Source organism: Epinephelus lanceolatus, chromosome 23 (assembly GCF_041903045.1).
Source record: "Epinephelus lanceolatus isolate andai-2023 chromosome 23, ASM4190304v1, whole genome shotgun sequence".
Classification (NCBI taxonomy): domain Eukaryota; kingdom Metazoa; phylum Chordata; class Actinopteri; order Perciformes; family Serranidae; genus Epinephelus; species Epinephelus lanceolatus.
Window position 1 is genome coordinate 524,909 of NC_135756.1, and position 17,864 is coordinate 542,772.

General features: G+C 44.5%; 1 protein-coding gene across 1 annotated transcript in view; it reads right to left on the minus strand.

Annotated features, from left to right (window-relative positions):
- The window catches only part of cped1 (cadherin-like and PC-esterase domain containing 1), a 36,399-nt gene extending 30,922 nt beyond the window's left edge, over window positions 1–5,477 (minus strand). Inside the window, exon 1 of the mRNA XM_033614872.2 lies at window positions 4,502–5,477. Within this exon, the coding sequence (XP_033470763.1) occupies window positions 4,502–4,732 (231 nt within the window). The 5' untranslated portion in view covers window positions 4,733–5,477. The remainder of the gene's footprint in view (window positions 1–4,501) is intronic.
- Between the last annotated feature and the right edge of the window lie 12,387 nt (window positions 5,478–17,864).

Genomic DNA, 17,864 nt, shown 5'->3' on the forward strand with positions numbered 1-17,864 from the left:
AGAAACTGCAGCTGAACATGTCCTGCAGTAAAAGTAATCAGAGTACAAGCAATCAGAGTAATCGTACTGCGTTCAGTCCGTGAAGGAGGACGAAGCTGAACTCTGTGTCCACCAACAGAAACTCTAATGAGGTCTCATTCCACTGACTGATGAAGCGAGTCTTCATCATCATCATCACATGACCTGAGGCTCTGGTCACATGACTTGTCTGTCAGCACTCGGCTGACTCTACAGCCGCTGATCTGAGGTCTCTAACAGACCTCCGTCATGTTTCTGTGTGTGTGTGTGTGTGTGTGTGTGCGTGTGTGTGTGTGTGTTTACAGTGTGTATTAAAATCTGACCTGAACTGTGTGTTCACTTCCTGTTTCACACCAAGCGTCATCATCTCTTTACAACATGTCAACAGTTTAATATCAAACTGACTGGTATTTACTGATATTTTGAGGAAAGAGATTTAGAGATTTACATTCATCATCAGTTAAACTTATTAAACATAAAGACATATGAAGAGTTCCCACTGACCCAGGACACAAATATTTAGTTTGTCCTCTGATGCTTTGAGTTCCTGCAGAGTACAAGTTAGAATATGAACATGATTTTATTGGTGAGACATCAGAGAGTGAAACCAGTTTCAGCTGCAGCTGTGAAAACACTCTGAACTGGTTTAAACGTCCCAACATAAACCGGACTTTTAAAACAGACGTAAACATGTTAGTCCGACTTAAACCGGACTTTCAAAACAGACGTAAACATGTTAGTCCGACTTAAACCGGACTTTTAAAACAGACGTAAACATGTTAGTCCGACTTAAACCGGACTTTTAAAACAGACGTAAACATGTTAGTCCGACTTAAACCGGACTTTCAAAACAGACGTAAACATGTTAGTCCGACTTAAACCGGACTTTCAAAACAGACGTAAACATGTTAGTGCGACTTAAACCAGACTTTCAAAATACACGTAAAAATGTTAGTGCGACTTACAGCAGACTTTCAAAATACACGTAAACATGTTAGTGCGATTTAAACCGGACTTTCAAAATACACGTAAAAATGTTAGTCCGACTTAAACCGGACTTTCAAAATACACGTAAAAATGTTAATGTGACTTAAACCAGACTTTCAAAATACACGTAAAAATGTTAGTGCGACTTAAACCGGACTTTCAAAATACACGTAAAAATGTTAACGTGACTTAAACTGGACTTTCAAAATACACGTAAACATGTTAGTCCGACTTAAATTGGACTTTCAAAATACACGTAAACATGTTAGTGCGACTTAAACCGGACTTTTAAAACACACGTAAACATGTTAGTGCGACTTAAACCGGACTTTCAAAATACACGTAAACATGTTAGTGCGACTTAAACCGGACTTTCAAAACAGACGTAAACATGTTAGTGTGTCTTAAACCGGACTTTTAAAACAGACGTAAACATGTTAGTGCGACTTAAACCGGACTTTTAAAATACACGTAAACATGTTAGTGTGTCTTAAACCGGACTTTCAAAACAGACGTAAACATGTTAGTCTGACTTAAACCGGACTTTTAAAACAGACGTAAACATGTCAGTGTGAGTGAAATGTTCCTGCAGTGAATGTGTCACAGTGGGACTAACACACCCAGATCATGTGACTCCTGCATGTATACAGTCAATCAGACCCAAACTGGCCGAGGCGCTCTGAGCATGCTCCACAGTTTCCGCCCCGGGCTTTGACCCGGAAGTCCAATAGCATTAAATGTGTAAGAGAAGAAGAAGCCGGTAACAACATGGAGAAATCTACATCCAGAGCCGTGACTTTTTGGACGGACCAAATGTACAGAGCTGTAAAGTTGTCCACCATGGTAGCAGTTAGCTGCTAGCTAACCGTAGCTAACTTGTTTGTCCATTGTTTGGTCTGTGACGTAATAGGTCAACAGGAAAAAGGTCCAATACTAACAAGCTGAAAGGGGGCATATCTCCACCTATCGTAGAGGACAATACTCACATGTTTAAGGTGTAAAAACACACCTGGACACACTCAAACCTGCACGTGTACACACACACACACACACACACACACACACACACACGTTCACAGAGCTGACGTCTCCTCACAGTCACAGAGCTCATAAAACAGGATCAGCTCCAGTTTAACCAACTAAACTGACAAGATTAACAACCTGACAGTGTGTGTGTGTGTGTGTGTGTGTGTGTGTGTGTCAGTTTACACTCAGTATCTGTCAGTAACTGGATCCTGGGCTGATTAATGACACAAATATTTATATCAGGGACACTGAGCAGCAGGACACACTTAAAATACCCAGCACACAAATACTGACGGGATACTGTGATCTGATTGGTCCCTGCAGCTGTCAATCATCCTGTGGTAAAATAAAACCCAGCTGCACGCGGCCATTGATCTGTCACCATCTAAAAATACTGCAACAATGAGACAGGAGGAGCCTGAAGGCAGCACGGACCACCATGATGCCTCTTTATACTCCTGAGGGACACTGTCTGTCCTCCTGAGGGACACTGTCTGTCCTCCTGAGGGACACTGTCTGTCCTCCTGAGGGACACTGTCCATTCAGAGGTCCGTCCTCAAATCTGTCAGTTTAAGGGTTAAAGGCTCAACACATGTCTCTGACAGGATGACAGATCCACTGAGCTGCTCTCATCAGACCAGAGATTAAACTCTAAATGAATAATGATCCAAACACTGGTTCACATCTCTGACCTGTTGGCCCAGTACACATGTGACTGGTTTGTCTTCACCATCACTGGGTCATTTTCCCGCCTTGACTCCACCCCTTCATCGTGCAAATTGTGAGAAGAGCTGTGTGCTGAACGTACGTTAATGTTAAACTCACATTATTTACTGATTGAAATTAACGATTGGCCGATTTTAATATAAATAAATTTCCACTAAATGAACCAAAGTCTTTATAATCTACTAACGTTAGCATCAGTCAGCTAAGCTAACGGTTGGTGTACATCAGTCGCTAACGTTAACCCTCTCTTTACATTTACGTTATTTTATCCGTTAACGTCAGACACTTGATCAGTGGGATCAAAGGCCTTATTAACGTTACGTTAACGTTAGTCATTCTAAGATATCAGCGCCAGTGAAACTGGTGCTTTGTTTAACGTCATCTCAACACCGCTGCTAAAGTGTAACGTCACCACATGACTAACATCAGTTTTAAGTAATGTTACCCGGCGCTGTCAGTGAGCTGGGACTGCCGCGCAGAGACACCGGTGCTCCATTAACATGTTTAACGGGGCAGCAGCAGGACACAGCTCCGCCATCTTGACCACAAGCTAACGTTAACGCTACGTCTGTTTCGGTCGCCAACCTGAAACATTGTGCAGCAGGTTTTTCATCGACTCTGATGTCATCACGCAGGTCAGACTGTGGCGTCCACTGTTTCACCAACACACTTGAACATTACACTGAGTGACAGAAGTCAGTTTGACCCGAAACTGGGCTAATGATAGTTCAGCCAGTGTTTTTTAGTGACTGGTTTAGTTTAAAGACCACCCTTAACTGTCCTCTGTGTGTCTCCTGATGTGTATCTGCTCTGTGTTTTGTTTTTATTGATCTTATTTTGTGAATTCCATTTCTGTGAAAGCTGCTGTATCAAATAAATGTATAATTTTTTATTATTATTATTATTATTATTATTATTATTATTATTATTATTATTATTATTATTATATTGAGGCCAAATGTCTCTGACTCCATATTTACAGGTCTACAAAATCCTAAAATGTCCTGTTTCCAGATGAGGTTTGGTGCCACAGTAGCTCTGTGAGTGAGTCCAGCTGCATGATGGAGACACATTTAGTTGGTTTAGTTGAAATTAAAAATGATATTGACGCATTATATTCAAGCTGAATTCACAGATGGACCCATGAGAGTCTGACAAAGTCTCTGCTCAGCTCGTCAGTGCAAGAAAAACTTTGCATCGACCAAACTAATTTTAAAACGTCAGGACTGTCAGTGAGGTTTGGTGATTAACACGTTTATCATGTTAAGTTTGTTAAAGGTAAATGCTGAAATTAAATAAGTACAGTGATGAATCAGTCAGTGTGTGTGTCAAACAGCTGGAGTTGGATAAAACTACAACAAGTGAACTCAAACTCTTCCCAGAGCTTTCAGTCAGTTCCACAGTCTTCCTCAGCAGAAAGCTCTGGAAAACTGTTGCACATTAAACACCTGGAGTTTCTTTAAAACTGGGAGTTCATTTATTCTTTAAAAATCTGTCAGGCTGCTGGTGGAAGAAGCAGAATTTGTGAGGAGATCTGAAGGACTGTAAAACGATACTATCCGATGATGTGATGACGTCATATCGTATATTTATCAATAAAATAACCTTTAAATGCGAGAAATTTAAATGGAGTTTGGTGAAGCAGTTTAAAAACTCAGTCAGGAGTGTGACAGTTAAACATCTGCTGCAGGTCACATCAGCATCTTCACAGGTGAACACACACCTGGAGGCCAGGTAAACCCACCTGCAGAGTCTCCAGAGCAGCGATGACCCTCCTGGTCTCCTCCTCCATCAGGACCCGGGTGTCGGGGGCGGCTGCGGGCTGCTGGTGTCCGGAGCGGAGCCGGTTCCGGGCCACCATCAGGGTCTGGTAGAAGAGACACACCGACACCCCGAGCAGGAGCAGCAGCGGCCCGGAGCAGGAGCAGGAGCGGCGGCGGAGCAGCATCCCGGCTGAAGCCAGGAGGCACCGCATCACTTCACCTCCCTCCTCTTCATCACCTTCATCACCTTCATCTCCTTCATCTCCTTCATCTCCTCTCTGAAGGCTCCTCGCTAAAGTTCCCTCCGCACATCAAAGTAACGGGACTGTTGAGTTAGGAAGATAAGGAGGTTTCTGATGGATCAGACCGGAGCCGAATTTACAGGAGGATCCTTCAGAGTCTGAAACAGAGTCCAGTCTCATGTGAACCCAAAGAGGGTCCGGTAAAAACCGAGTCCGGTCTTAAATCAGTGATAGTCCAGGCGGAGTCTGGGTGCGCAGCGGGCTGATCCCAGGAGCAGAGGAGCTGGTATCAGAGCAGCCGAGCTGCATGTTGCCTCCTCCTCATGGACATCATGTGCTCTAGAGATGGACAGAAGACTCCTCGGAGTGTCCTCCTGCTGTGTCCCAGTGTCTGCTGTCTCTGTCCTCCGTCCTGTCAGCTGATCAGGACACACACTCCGTTAGACTGAGCTGCGGTCACGGCTCCGCGCGGAGAGAAGTTTGTGTCGTCACAGAGAAGTTAAAAACAGAGACCATCTGGTTTGAGTTAACTCTCAGTCTGCAGCAGCAGCAGCAGGAGGAGGAGGAGAAGAAGAGGAGGAGAAGAGGAGGAGGTCAGGTTTCAGTCCTCTTCCTCTCTGCTTTAACTCCTCTCCTCTGATCCAGGATCAGTCTGCGTCCTGGTCTTCAGTCTGGACTGTAAAACTCTGATCCTGCTGCTCAGTAGGAGGTCAGCACCTCCTCCTCCTCCTCCTCCTCCTCCTCCTCCCTCCCGCTGAAACACTCTGAAGGCTGAGTTATTTCTGGAAAACACACACACACCCTGTTTATATATACGTGTGTGTGTGTGTGTGTGTGTGTGTGTTGGGGGTTAAAGTCAATGAAACTGTCTCTCAGTGTTTTACACACACACACACACACACACACACACACACACCAACTCTATTCCTCCCTCCAGTGGTGAGTGTAGTCTTGGAGCACGTGCAGTGACACTAAAGAGTAAATTAAAGTCCTCATGATCTACGTTTATATAATTAATAATCACCTGTTAATACATGAAGGAATAATTAACATTAAAAAACAGGAAAAAAACGAAGTTGAAAAAAAAAACAGATGGGACAGAAGACGATCTTAAATTAATTACAGATATCTGTTATTATTCGTCCATATTTCCACACTGGACTCACTGTGGAGAGGTTTGAGGAGGAAACATTTTTATTTTCATCAGCAGAGAGCGATCAGAGTACAGACAAACAGCCTCACTGATGGACAGACACACAGCCTCACTGATGGACAGACAAACAGCCTCACTGATGGACAGACAAACAGCCTCACTGATGGACAGACACACAGCCTCACTGATGGACAGACAAACAGCCTCACTGATGGACAGACAAACAGCCTCACTGATGGACAGACAAACAGCCTCACTGATGGACAGACACACAGCCTCACTGATGGACAGACAAACAGCCTCACTGACGTACAGACACACAGCCTCACTAATGGACAGACAAACAGCCTCACTGATGGACAGACACACAGCCTCACTGATGGACAGACACACAGCCTCACTGACGGACAGACAAACAGCCTCACTGACGTACAGACACACAGCCTCACTAATGGACAGACAAACAGCCTCACTGATGGACAGACACACAGCCTCACTGATGGACAGACAAACAGCCTCACTGATGGACAGACAAACAGCCTCACTGATGGACAGACACACAGCCTCACTGATGGACAGACAAACAGCCTCACTGACGTACAGACAAACAGCCTCACTGATGGACAGACACACAGCCTCACTGATGGACAGACAAACAGCCTCACTGATGGACAGACAAAAAGCCTCACTGACGGACAGACAAACAGCCTCACTGATGGACAGACAAAAAGCCTCACTGACGGACAGACAAAAAGCCTCACTGACGTACAGACACACAGCCTCACTGATGGACAGACAAACAGCCTCACTGATGGACAGACACACAGCCTCACTGATGGACAGACACACAGCCTCACTGATGGACAGACAAACAGCCTCACTGATGGACAGACACACAGCCTCACTGATGGACAGACAAACAGCCTCACTGATGTACAGACAAACAGCCTCACTGATGGACAGACAAACAGCCTCACTGATGGACAGACACACAGCCTCACTGATGGACAGACACACAGCCTCACTGATGGACAGACAAACAGCCTCACTGATGGACAGACACACAGCCTCACTGACGTACAGACACACAGCCTCACTGATGGACAGACAAACAGCCTCACTGACGTACAGACAAACAGCTTCACTGACGTACAGACACACAGCCTCACTGATGGACAGACACACAGCCTCACTGATGGACAGACAAAAAGCCTCACTGATGGACAGACACACAGCCTCACTGATGGACAGACACACAGCCTCACTGATGGACAGAAAAAACAGCCTCACTGATGGACAGACACACAGCCTCACTGATGTACAGACAAACAGCCTCACTGATGGACAAAAAAAACAGCCTCACTGATGGACAGACAAACAGCCTCACTGATGTACAGACAAACAGCCTCACTGATGGACAGACACACAGCCTCACTGACGTACAGACAAACAGCTTCACTAATGGACAGACAAACAGCTTCACTGACGTACAGACACACAGCCTCACTGATGGACAGACAAACAGCTTCACTAATGGACAGACAAACAGCTTCACTGACGTACAGACAAACAGCTTCACTAATGGACAGACAAACAGCTTCACTGACGTACAGACAAACAGCTTCACTAATGGACAGACAAACAGCTTCACTGACGTACAGACAAACAGCTTCACTGACGTACAGACAAACAGCTTCACTGACGTACAGACACACAGCTTCACTAATGGACAGACAAACAGCTTCACTGACGTACAGACAAACAGCCTCACTGATGGACAGACAAACAGCTTCACTGACGTACAGACAAACAGCTTCACTGACGTACAGACACACAGCTTCACTGACGTACAGACAAACAGCTTCACTGATGTACAGACACACAGCCTCACTGATGGACAGACAAACAGCTTCACTGATGGACAGACAAACAGCTTCACTGATGTACAGACAAACAGCCTCACTGATGGACAGACAAACAGCTTCACTGATGGACAGACAAACAGCCTCACTGATGGACAGACAAACAGCTTCACTGACGTACAGACAAACAGCCTCACTGACGTACAGACAAACAGCTTCACTGACGTACAGACAAACAGCTTCACTGATGTACAGACACACAGCCTCACTGATGGACAGACACACAGCCTCACTGATGGACAGACAAACAGCCTCACTGATGGACAGACACACAGCCTCACTGACGTACAGACAAACAGCCTCACTGATGGACAGACACACAGCCTCACTGATGGACAGACAAACAGCCTCACTGATGGACAGACACACAGCCTCACTGACGTACAGACAAACAGCCTCACTGATGGACAGACACACACAGCCTCACTGATGGACAGACAAACAGCCTCACTGACGTACAGACAAACAGCTTCACTGACGTACAGACACACAGCCTCACTGATGGACAGACACACAGCCTCACTGATGGACAGACAAAAAGCCTCACTGATGTACAGACAAACAGCCTCACTGATGGACAGACACACAGCCTCACTGATGGACAGAAAAAACAGCCTCACTGACGTACAGACAAACAGCTTCACTAATGGACAGACAAACAGCTTCACTGACGTACAGACACACAGCCTCACTGATGGACAGACAAACAGCTTCACTAATGGACAGACAAACAGCTTCACTGACGTACAGACAAACAGCTTCACTAATGGACAGACAAACAGCTTCACTGACGTACAGACAAACAGCTTCACTAATGGACAGACAAACAGCTTCACTAATGGACAGACAAACAGCTTCACTAATGGACAGACAAACAGCTTCACTGATGGACAGACAAACAGCTTCACTAATGGACAGACAAACAGCTTCACTGATGGACAGACAAACAGCTTCACTAATGGACAGACAAACAGCTTCACTGACGTACAGACAAACAGCTTCACTGACGTACAGACAAACAGCTTCACTAATGGACAGACAAACAGCTTCACTGACGTACAGACAAACAGCTTCACTAATGGACAGACAAACAGCTTCACTGACGTACAGACAAACAGCTTCACTGACGTACAGACAAACAGCTTCACTGACGTACAGACAAACAGCTTCACTAATGGACAGACAAACAGCTTCACTGACGTACAGACAAACAGCTTCACTAATGGACAGACAAACAGCTTCACTGACGTACAGACAAACAGCCTCACTGACGTACAGACACACAGCTTCACTGACGTACAGACAAACAGCTTCACTGACGTACAGACACACAGCTTCACTGACGTACAGACAAACAGCTTCACTGATGTACAGACACACAGCCTCACTGATGGACAGACAAACAGCTTCACTAATGGACAGACAAACAGCTTCACTGACGTACAGACAAACAGCTTCACTGACGTACAGACACACAGCTTCACTGATGGACAGACAAACAGCTTCACTAATGGACAGACAAACAGCTTCACTGACGTACAGACAAACAGCTTCACTGACGTACAGACAAACAGCTTCACTGACGTACAGACACACAGCTTCACTGACGTACAGACAAACAGCTTCACTGACGTACAGACAAACAGCTTCACTGACGTACAGACAAACAGCTTCACTGACGTACAGACAAACAGCTTCACTGACGTACAGACAAACAGCTTCACTGACGTACAGACACACAGCTTCACTGACGTACAGACAAACAGCTTCACTGACGTACAGACAAACAGCTTCACTAATGGACAGACAAACAGCTTCACTGACGTACAGACAAACAGCTTCACTGACGTACAGACAAACAGCTTCACTGACGTACAGACAAACAGCTTCACTAATGGACAGACAAACAGCTTCACTGACGTACAGACAAACAGCTTCACTAATGGACAGACAAACAGCTTCACTGACGTACAGACAAACAGCCTCACTGACGTACAGACACACAGCTTCACTGACGTACAGACAAACAGCTTCACTGACGTACAGACACACAGCTTCACTGACGTACAGACAAACAGCTTCACTGATGTACAGACACACAGCCTCACTGATGGACAGACAAACAGCTTCACTAATGGACAGACAAACAGCTTCACTGACGTACAGACAAACAGCTTCACTGACGTACAGACAAACAGCTTCACTGACGTACAGACACACAGCTTCACTGACGTACAGACAAACAGCTTCACTGACGTACAGACAAACAGCTTCACTGACGTACAGACAAACAGCTTCACTGACGTACAGACAAACAGCTTCACTGACGTACAGACACACAGCTTCACTGACGTACAGACAAACAGCTTCACTGACGTACAGACACACAGCTTCACTGACGTACAGACACACAGCTTCACTGACGTACAGACAAACAGCTTCACTGACGTACAGACAAACAGCTTCACTGACGTACAGACAAACAGCTTCACTGACGTACAGACACACAGCTTCACTGACGTACAGACACACAGCTTCACTGACGTACAGACAAACAGCTTCACTGACGTACAGACAAACAGCTTCACTGACGTACAGACAAACAGCTTCACTGACGTACAGACACACAGCTTCACTGACGTACAGACAAACAGCTTCACTGACGTACAGACAAACAGCTTCACTGACGTACAGACACACAGCTTCACTGACGTACAGACAAACAGCTTCACTGATGTACAGACACACAGCCTCACTGATGGACAGACAAACAGCTTCACTAATGGACAGACAAACAGCTTCACTGACGTACAGACAAACAGCTTCACTGATGTACAGACACACAGCCTCACTGATGGACAGACAAACAGCTTCACTAATGGACAGACAAACAGCTTCACTGACGTACAGACAAACAGCTTCACTGACGTACAGACAAACAGCTTCACTGACGTACAGACACACAGCTTCACTGACGTACAGACAAACAGCTTCACTGACGTACAGACAAACAGCTTCACTGACGTACAGACAAACAGCTTCACTGACGTACAGACACACAGCTTCACTGACGTACAGACAAACAGCTTCACTGACGTACAGACAAACAGCTTCACTGACGTACAGACACACAGCTTCACTGACGTACAGACAAACAGCTTCACTGATGTACAGACACACAGCCTCACTGACGTACAGACAAACAGCCTCACTGATGGACAGACAAACAGCTTCACTAATGGACAGACAAACAGCTTCACTGACGTACAGACAAACAGCTTCACTGATGTACAGACACACAGCCTCACTGATGGACAGACAAACAGCTTCACTAATGGACAGACAAACAGCTTCACTGACGTACAGACAAACAGCTTCACTGACGTACAGACAAACAGCTTCACTGACGTACAGACACACAGCTTCACTGACGTACAGACAAACAGCTTCACTGACGTACAGACAAACAGCTTCACTGACGTACAGACAAACAGCTTCACTGACGTACAGACAAACAGCTTCACTGACGTACAGACAAACAGCTTCACTGACGTACAGACACACAGCTTCACTGACGTACAGACAAACAGCTTCACTGACGTACAGACACACAGCTTCACTAATGGACAGACAAACAGCTTCACTGATGTACAGACACACAGCCTCACTGATGGACAGACACACAGCCTCACTGATGGACAGACACACAGCCTCACTGATGGACAGACAAACAGCCTCACTGATGGACAGACACACAGCCTCACTGATGGACAGACACACAGCCTCACTGATGGACAGACACACAGCAGCGTGTCGTCACACAGGAGGTTTCAGGTCAGAGCATGTCTGTATGAACTAACAGGAAACTGAACACATGTAAAATAAAAGCTGTGTCTTAGTTTGTGGAAACAGAGATTAAAGTGTGTGACACACACAGTAGATTTAAAATGATTTAAACACAAGATGATGAACAAATATAAAACTCAAGGTCAGTTTAAAACTTCCTGTTAATCTCCTCTGTCATGTGGAGTCCCACATGGCTCAGTCCTAGGCCCTCTTCTCTTCTCTCTGTACTTCCTCCCGCTTGGTTCCATACTGAGAAAGCATGGCATTTTATGTCACTGCTATGCGGATGATACTCAGATTTATATGCCTCTTAAAAAATATGAAGCATACTCTGTCAGTCCGTTACTTAAGTGTCTTGATGACATAAAGGCCTGGATGGCTCTGAACTTTCTAAATTTTAACAAAAAGAAGACAGAAGTGATGGTTTTTGGTGGCACCACTGAAACCCTCTGTCTAGATCTGGGTTCCTTGGCCCAGTACATCAAACCGAACATCGCTAACCTGGGAGTTAAAGTGGACTCTGATCTCAGGCTCGACAATCAGATCAAAGCAGTCGTTAAATCAAGCTTTTTCTAACTTAGGCAGCTAGCCAAAATAAAGCCAATTCTTCCAAGGTAGCACTTTAAGACAGTAATCCACGCCTTTATCACCACTCGGCTGGATTACCATAAAGCACTTTATGTGGGGGTTAGTGGGTCCTCCATCATCCGTCTCCAGATGGTTCAGAACGCTGCTGCACGTCTTTTAACTGGCACACGTAAACATGAGCACATTTCTCCCATTTTAGCCTCACTCCACTGGCTGCCCATACACGCTAGGATCCATTTTAAAATTATTTTATTTGCTTTTAAATCCCTAAATGGTCGTGCCCCGCCCTACCTCTCTGAGCTGCTGCATATGTATTCACATACCCGCTCTCTCAGATCAGCTGATCAGCTGCTCCTGAGTGTGCCAAAAACTAAATGCAAGCTCAGAGGGCACCGTGCTTTCGCTGTGGCAGCTCCTAAAATGTGGAACGATCTGCCTCTGCACATCAGACAGGCGTCTTCTCTATTTTTAAGTCTCTTCTTAAAACCCATCTCTCCTCCCTGGCCTTTGACACCCTGTAAGATGTTGATTTTATTTTATTTTATTGTTTGTTTTTATTGTATAGCTGTTTTCTTTTTTTTTTACAAATGTTTTATGTCTCTTAATTTATTTTACTTGTATTTTATGCCTTGTGCGAGCTGTTTTGTCTTTTATTTATTCTTCTGTACAGCACTTTGGTACTCTGTGGTTGTTTTAAAGTGCTTTACAAATAAAGTTGGATTGGATAAAGTTCATCTCCTGAGTCTTTGTCACTTCCTGTTAGTGCTCAGTTTAGTTTAAAGAGAGCTGACAAACATTATGAATGTTAAGGTTTAACAAGCCGAAGCTTCAGTCAATCAATCAATCAATTTTATTTATAAAGCCCAATATCACAAATCACAATTTGCCTCACAGGGCTTTACAGCATACGACATCCCTCTGTCCTTATGACCCTCACAGCTGATCAGGAAAAACTCCCCAAAAAAACCCTTTAATGGGAAAAAACGTCATAGTTTGGTTTAATGATAAAAATGCATTAACGTCATGTTCAGTTATTGTCTGTCTTTATATTAACCTCTATATAACCCGCTATAAGACACACAGGAACTCTGAGTTAAACCTTAACACCACAGTTTACTGCTGCATCTTTAACGACTAGAACACTGAGACATCACAGAGCATCAGTGGGAGGTTCGACAAAGTCATGATAAAAATCCACAGCAAATACTCACGTGTCCTTCAGGTCCTGGTGTGTGGCGCCCCCTGGTGGCCTCAGGCTGCACCTGCAGGAGAGCTGCACTCCCTGTACACTGATGGGTCTGTTTATGATAATCACTAAGGTCTTTAATTAGATATTAAATCTGTTTAATCACAGTTTTATCTGTCATGGTTATAGTTATTTTATGACTTCATCACACTTTAATCAAACTTCAGATTGTTTGCTTTGAGCTGCATGAAGTCGCCTCCGTCACACAGCCTGAGAAGAACGAGCAGCTTCATGTCAGAACATCAGTGATTCAGATCTCCTCCTCAGATGTTCCTGACTCTGGTTACAGACGTGTTTCACCTCAGGACAGACGTCTGTTCATTAACCTGATCTGTCTCTGCAGCACAGACACAAATACTGTTCAACTGGTCCAACATGAGCCCAGGAAACAGGAAACAGATGAAGGACTGTGAAGTTCACTTTTCCTCAAGAAGCAGAACACCTACAACTACCAGAATGCACTGCACCACAGAGGACCAATTAACGCTCCCACTGCTGCGTGACGTGACGTGAACTTTTCTGTTTGAAACGATCTTATATGACACTTAGACAGGAAGTTAAATTATGTTGTTGAAATGTGAGGAGAGAAACAGGAAACACAGAGACGAATCTGGGTTTAGATTTGATCAGAGCTGCGTCAGCCCGTCTCCATCAAACCCTGTGGAACCAGCAGTAAGCCTTCAGACATGGTACCTAGACCCTCGGTGTGTTCAGACAGTCCTCTTAAATGTGGGCGGGGTTGTTGTCACTCACTGCTCCGTCCAGCACTCGCTGTATTTCCTCATCAGCGGTGACACAGATGGAAGTCTGCACCTGGTTTATCGTCCACAGAACGAGGCTGCACGCCCACATTTTCACAACAAAATAGAACAGGCTGCAGTGAGAGTCTCTCTCCATGGGATATTTAAAAATAGCAGCTTTGTGCATTTAGTCCTTCTCAGGCAAGCTCAGGGGTTTAGTGTTGCTGTAGCCCACAGGAAGTGAGGATTAGAATATATGACCTTCACATAATCCGCTCCAAATTAATCTATATTTTTAAAGTCATTACTAAAAGTGTGTGTCATATAAAAACTAAAGTGATGGTCAAAGTGCTCTGACATCATGTCACATTCACACGTTCACACGCTGGTGGCCCAGGCTGCCGTACACAGTGCCACTCAGTGATGTAAGGTTTAAAATGTTACCCACAGATGCTTCCACATGTAGACGGGAGGAATCGGGGATCAAACCACCGCTCTGCCTCTGAGCCACAGACACCACAGAGTCACACAAATAAACAGAAGTCAAGGAGATACCAAAACATCTGATTTTATTGGACCTTTTTTTTTTTTAACATCCTGTCAGTACACTCACACACACACACACACACACACACACACACACAGTTCATCTTAATGTTAACGGTTCAAACAGGTTCATCAGGCTCCTGTAGTTGTAGTCCAACAGCCATGTTTGTAGTTTTTTACATCCCACCAGAGGAGAGGAGCTCGGCCACATCACTGTGACATCATTGATGATGTCACTAACTTCTGTTACTGTTCTCAGATATTACACAGAAATTCAACAAGTCTCAGTTTTTAAAAAACATATGGAGTCATAATCTGGACGAGTTCCACTCAAACTGAGAAACTTTCTTCCTCCAAATTTTGTCACCAGAGATAAATGTTTAAATTTATTCTGCAAATTAAATTTTATTAAGTCAAGACGTCTGAATTCAGTGATTTATGTCCGAACCACAAAAATAAACTTCAGTCTGGATTCAGGTCAGAACAACTAAATGCCGTTTATAACAAGATTTAAATCTCAAAATCTTAAAAACAACAACAACAAAAAAAAAAAAATCCCAGATTTGATTTCTCTTTTTTTAAAAAAAAAAAAATAAAAAAATAATAATAATAATAATTTTTTTGAGAGGTCTCAACATTTTGTCAATCTTTTTAAAGTCTTAACTCTCAAAATCTTCACAAAAATAAATTCAAGATTCACAAAGAATAATAAAAGAACTGATATACACAAATAAACAAATCTGACTTCTGATCACATGAAGTTGAGATTTTCAAAGTCTGAATTAAATTCTAGTGTGAGTGAGTTTTGAAGGGAAAAAGTCTGAATTCTGATCATTTAATCAAACTAATATTTCTGAGTGACGTCAGACGTGAAGATAAAGTCTGAACTTTATTTACTGACGACATATTTTTTCATCAGTTTCATTTTGTCACTCTGACATTAAATCCAAACTTTTCAGGATTAATCTCATAACAGACCTTTTTTTTTTTTTTTTTTTTTTTTTAAGAAATGTCGATCATCTGCTCGGCCGGCCTGTTTTCAGTTGGATTTAAATACACTAGCTGACCTGACAGGTTGACCTCTGACCTCTCCGTGTCCGTCTGTGTGGTCCGCCTCAACGTTACATTTGATCTTTTGATCAAAAAAGCTTGAGTCACGTCCTCAGATTATCGTCACTACGTCCTCAGGTTATCGTCACTGCGTCCTCACGTTATTGCCACTACATCCTCACGTTATTGTCACTACGTCCTCAGATTGTCGTCACTACGTCCTCAAGTTATCGTCACTACATCCTCAGGTTATCGTCACTACGTCCTACGTCCTCACGTTATCGTTGCTACGTCCTCAGGTTATCGCCACCACGTCCTCAGGTTATCGTCACTACGTCCTCAGGTTATCATCACTACGTTCTCACGTTATCGTCACTACGTCCTCACGTTATTGTCACTACGTCCTCAGGTTATCGTCACTACGTCCCCTGATTATCGTCACTACGTTCTCACGTTATCGTCATTACGTCCTCAGGTTATCGTCACTACGTCCTCACGTTATCGCCACTACGTCCTCACGTTATTGTCACTACGTCCTCAGATTGTCGTCACTACGTCCTCAAGTTATCGTCACTACATCCTCAGGTTATCGTCACTACGTCCTACGTCCTCACGTTATCGTTGCTACGTCCTCAGGTTATCGTCACTACGTCCTCACGTTATCGTCGCTACGTCCTCACGTTATCGTCGCTACGTCCTCACGTTATGGTCACTACGTCCTCACGTTATCGTCACTACGTCCTCAGATTGTCGTCACTACGTCCTCACATTATCGTCACTATGTCCTCAGGTTATCGTCACTACGTCCTCACGTTATCGTCACTACGTCCTACATCCTCACGTTATCGTCACTACATCCTCAGGTTATCGTCACTACGTCCTCAGATTATCGTCACATTATCGTCACTACGTCCTCACGTTACTGTCACTACGTCCTCAGATTGTTGTCACTACATCCTCAGGTTATCGTCACTACGTCCTCAGATTATCGTCACTATGTCCTCACGTTATCGTCACTACGTCCTACGTCCTCACGTTATCGTTGCTACGTCCTCACGTTATCGTCACTACGTCCTCAGATTGTCGTCACTACGTCCTCACATTATCGCCACTACGTCCTCACGTTATCGTCACTACGTCCTCACATTATCGTCACTACGTCCTCACATTATTGTCACTACGTCCTACGTCCTCACGTTATAGTCTCTACGTCCTCAAGTTATCGTCACTACGTCCTCAGATTATCGTCACTATGTCCTCACGTTATCGTCACTACGTCCTCACGTTATCGTCACTACGTCCTCAGATTGTCGTCAGTACGTCCTCACGTTATCGTCACTACGTCCTCAGATTGTCGTCACTACGTCCTCACATTATCGTCACTACGTTCTCAGATTGTCTTCACTACGTTCTCATGTTAGCGTCACATTTTCGTCACTACGTCCTCACGTTATCGTCACTACGTTCTCAGATTGTCTTCACTACGTCCTCATGTTAGCGTCACGTTATCGTCACTATGTCCTCAGGTTATCGTCACTACGTCCTCAGATTATCGTCACTACGTCCTCACGTTATCGTCACATTATCGTCACTAGGTCCTCATGTTATCGTCACTACGTCCTCACGTTATCGTCACTACATCCTATGTCCTCACATTATCATCACTACGTCCTCACGTTATCATCACTACGTCCTACGTCCTCAGGTTATCGTCACTACGTCCTCAGATTATCGTCACTATGTCCTCACGTTATCGTCACATTATCGTCACTAGGTCCTCACCTTATCGTCACTACATCCTACGTCCTCGCGTTATCGTCACTACGTCCTCACGTTATTGTCACTACGTCCTCAGGTCATTGTCACTACGTCCTCACGTTATCGTCACTACGTCCTCACGTTATCGTCACTACGTCCTCACGTTATCGTCACTACGTCCTACGTCCTCAGGTTATTGTCACTACGTCCTCAGTAAACTGGAATGAGATGCATGATGACGTCTGATCAGTGG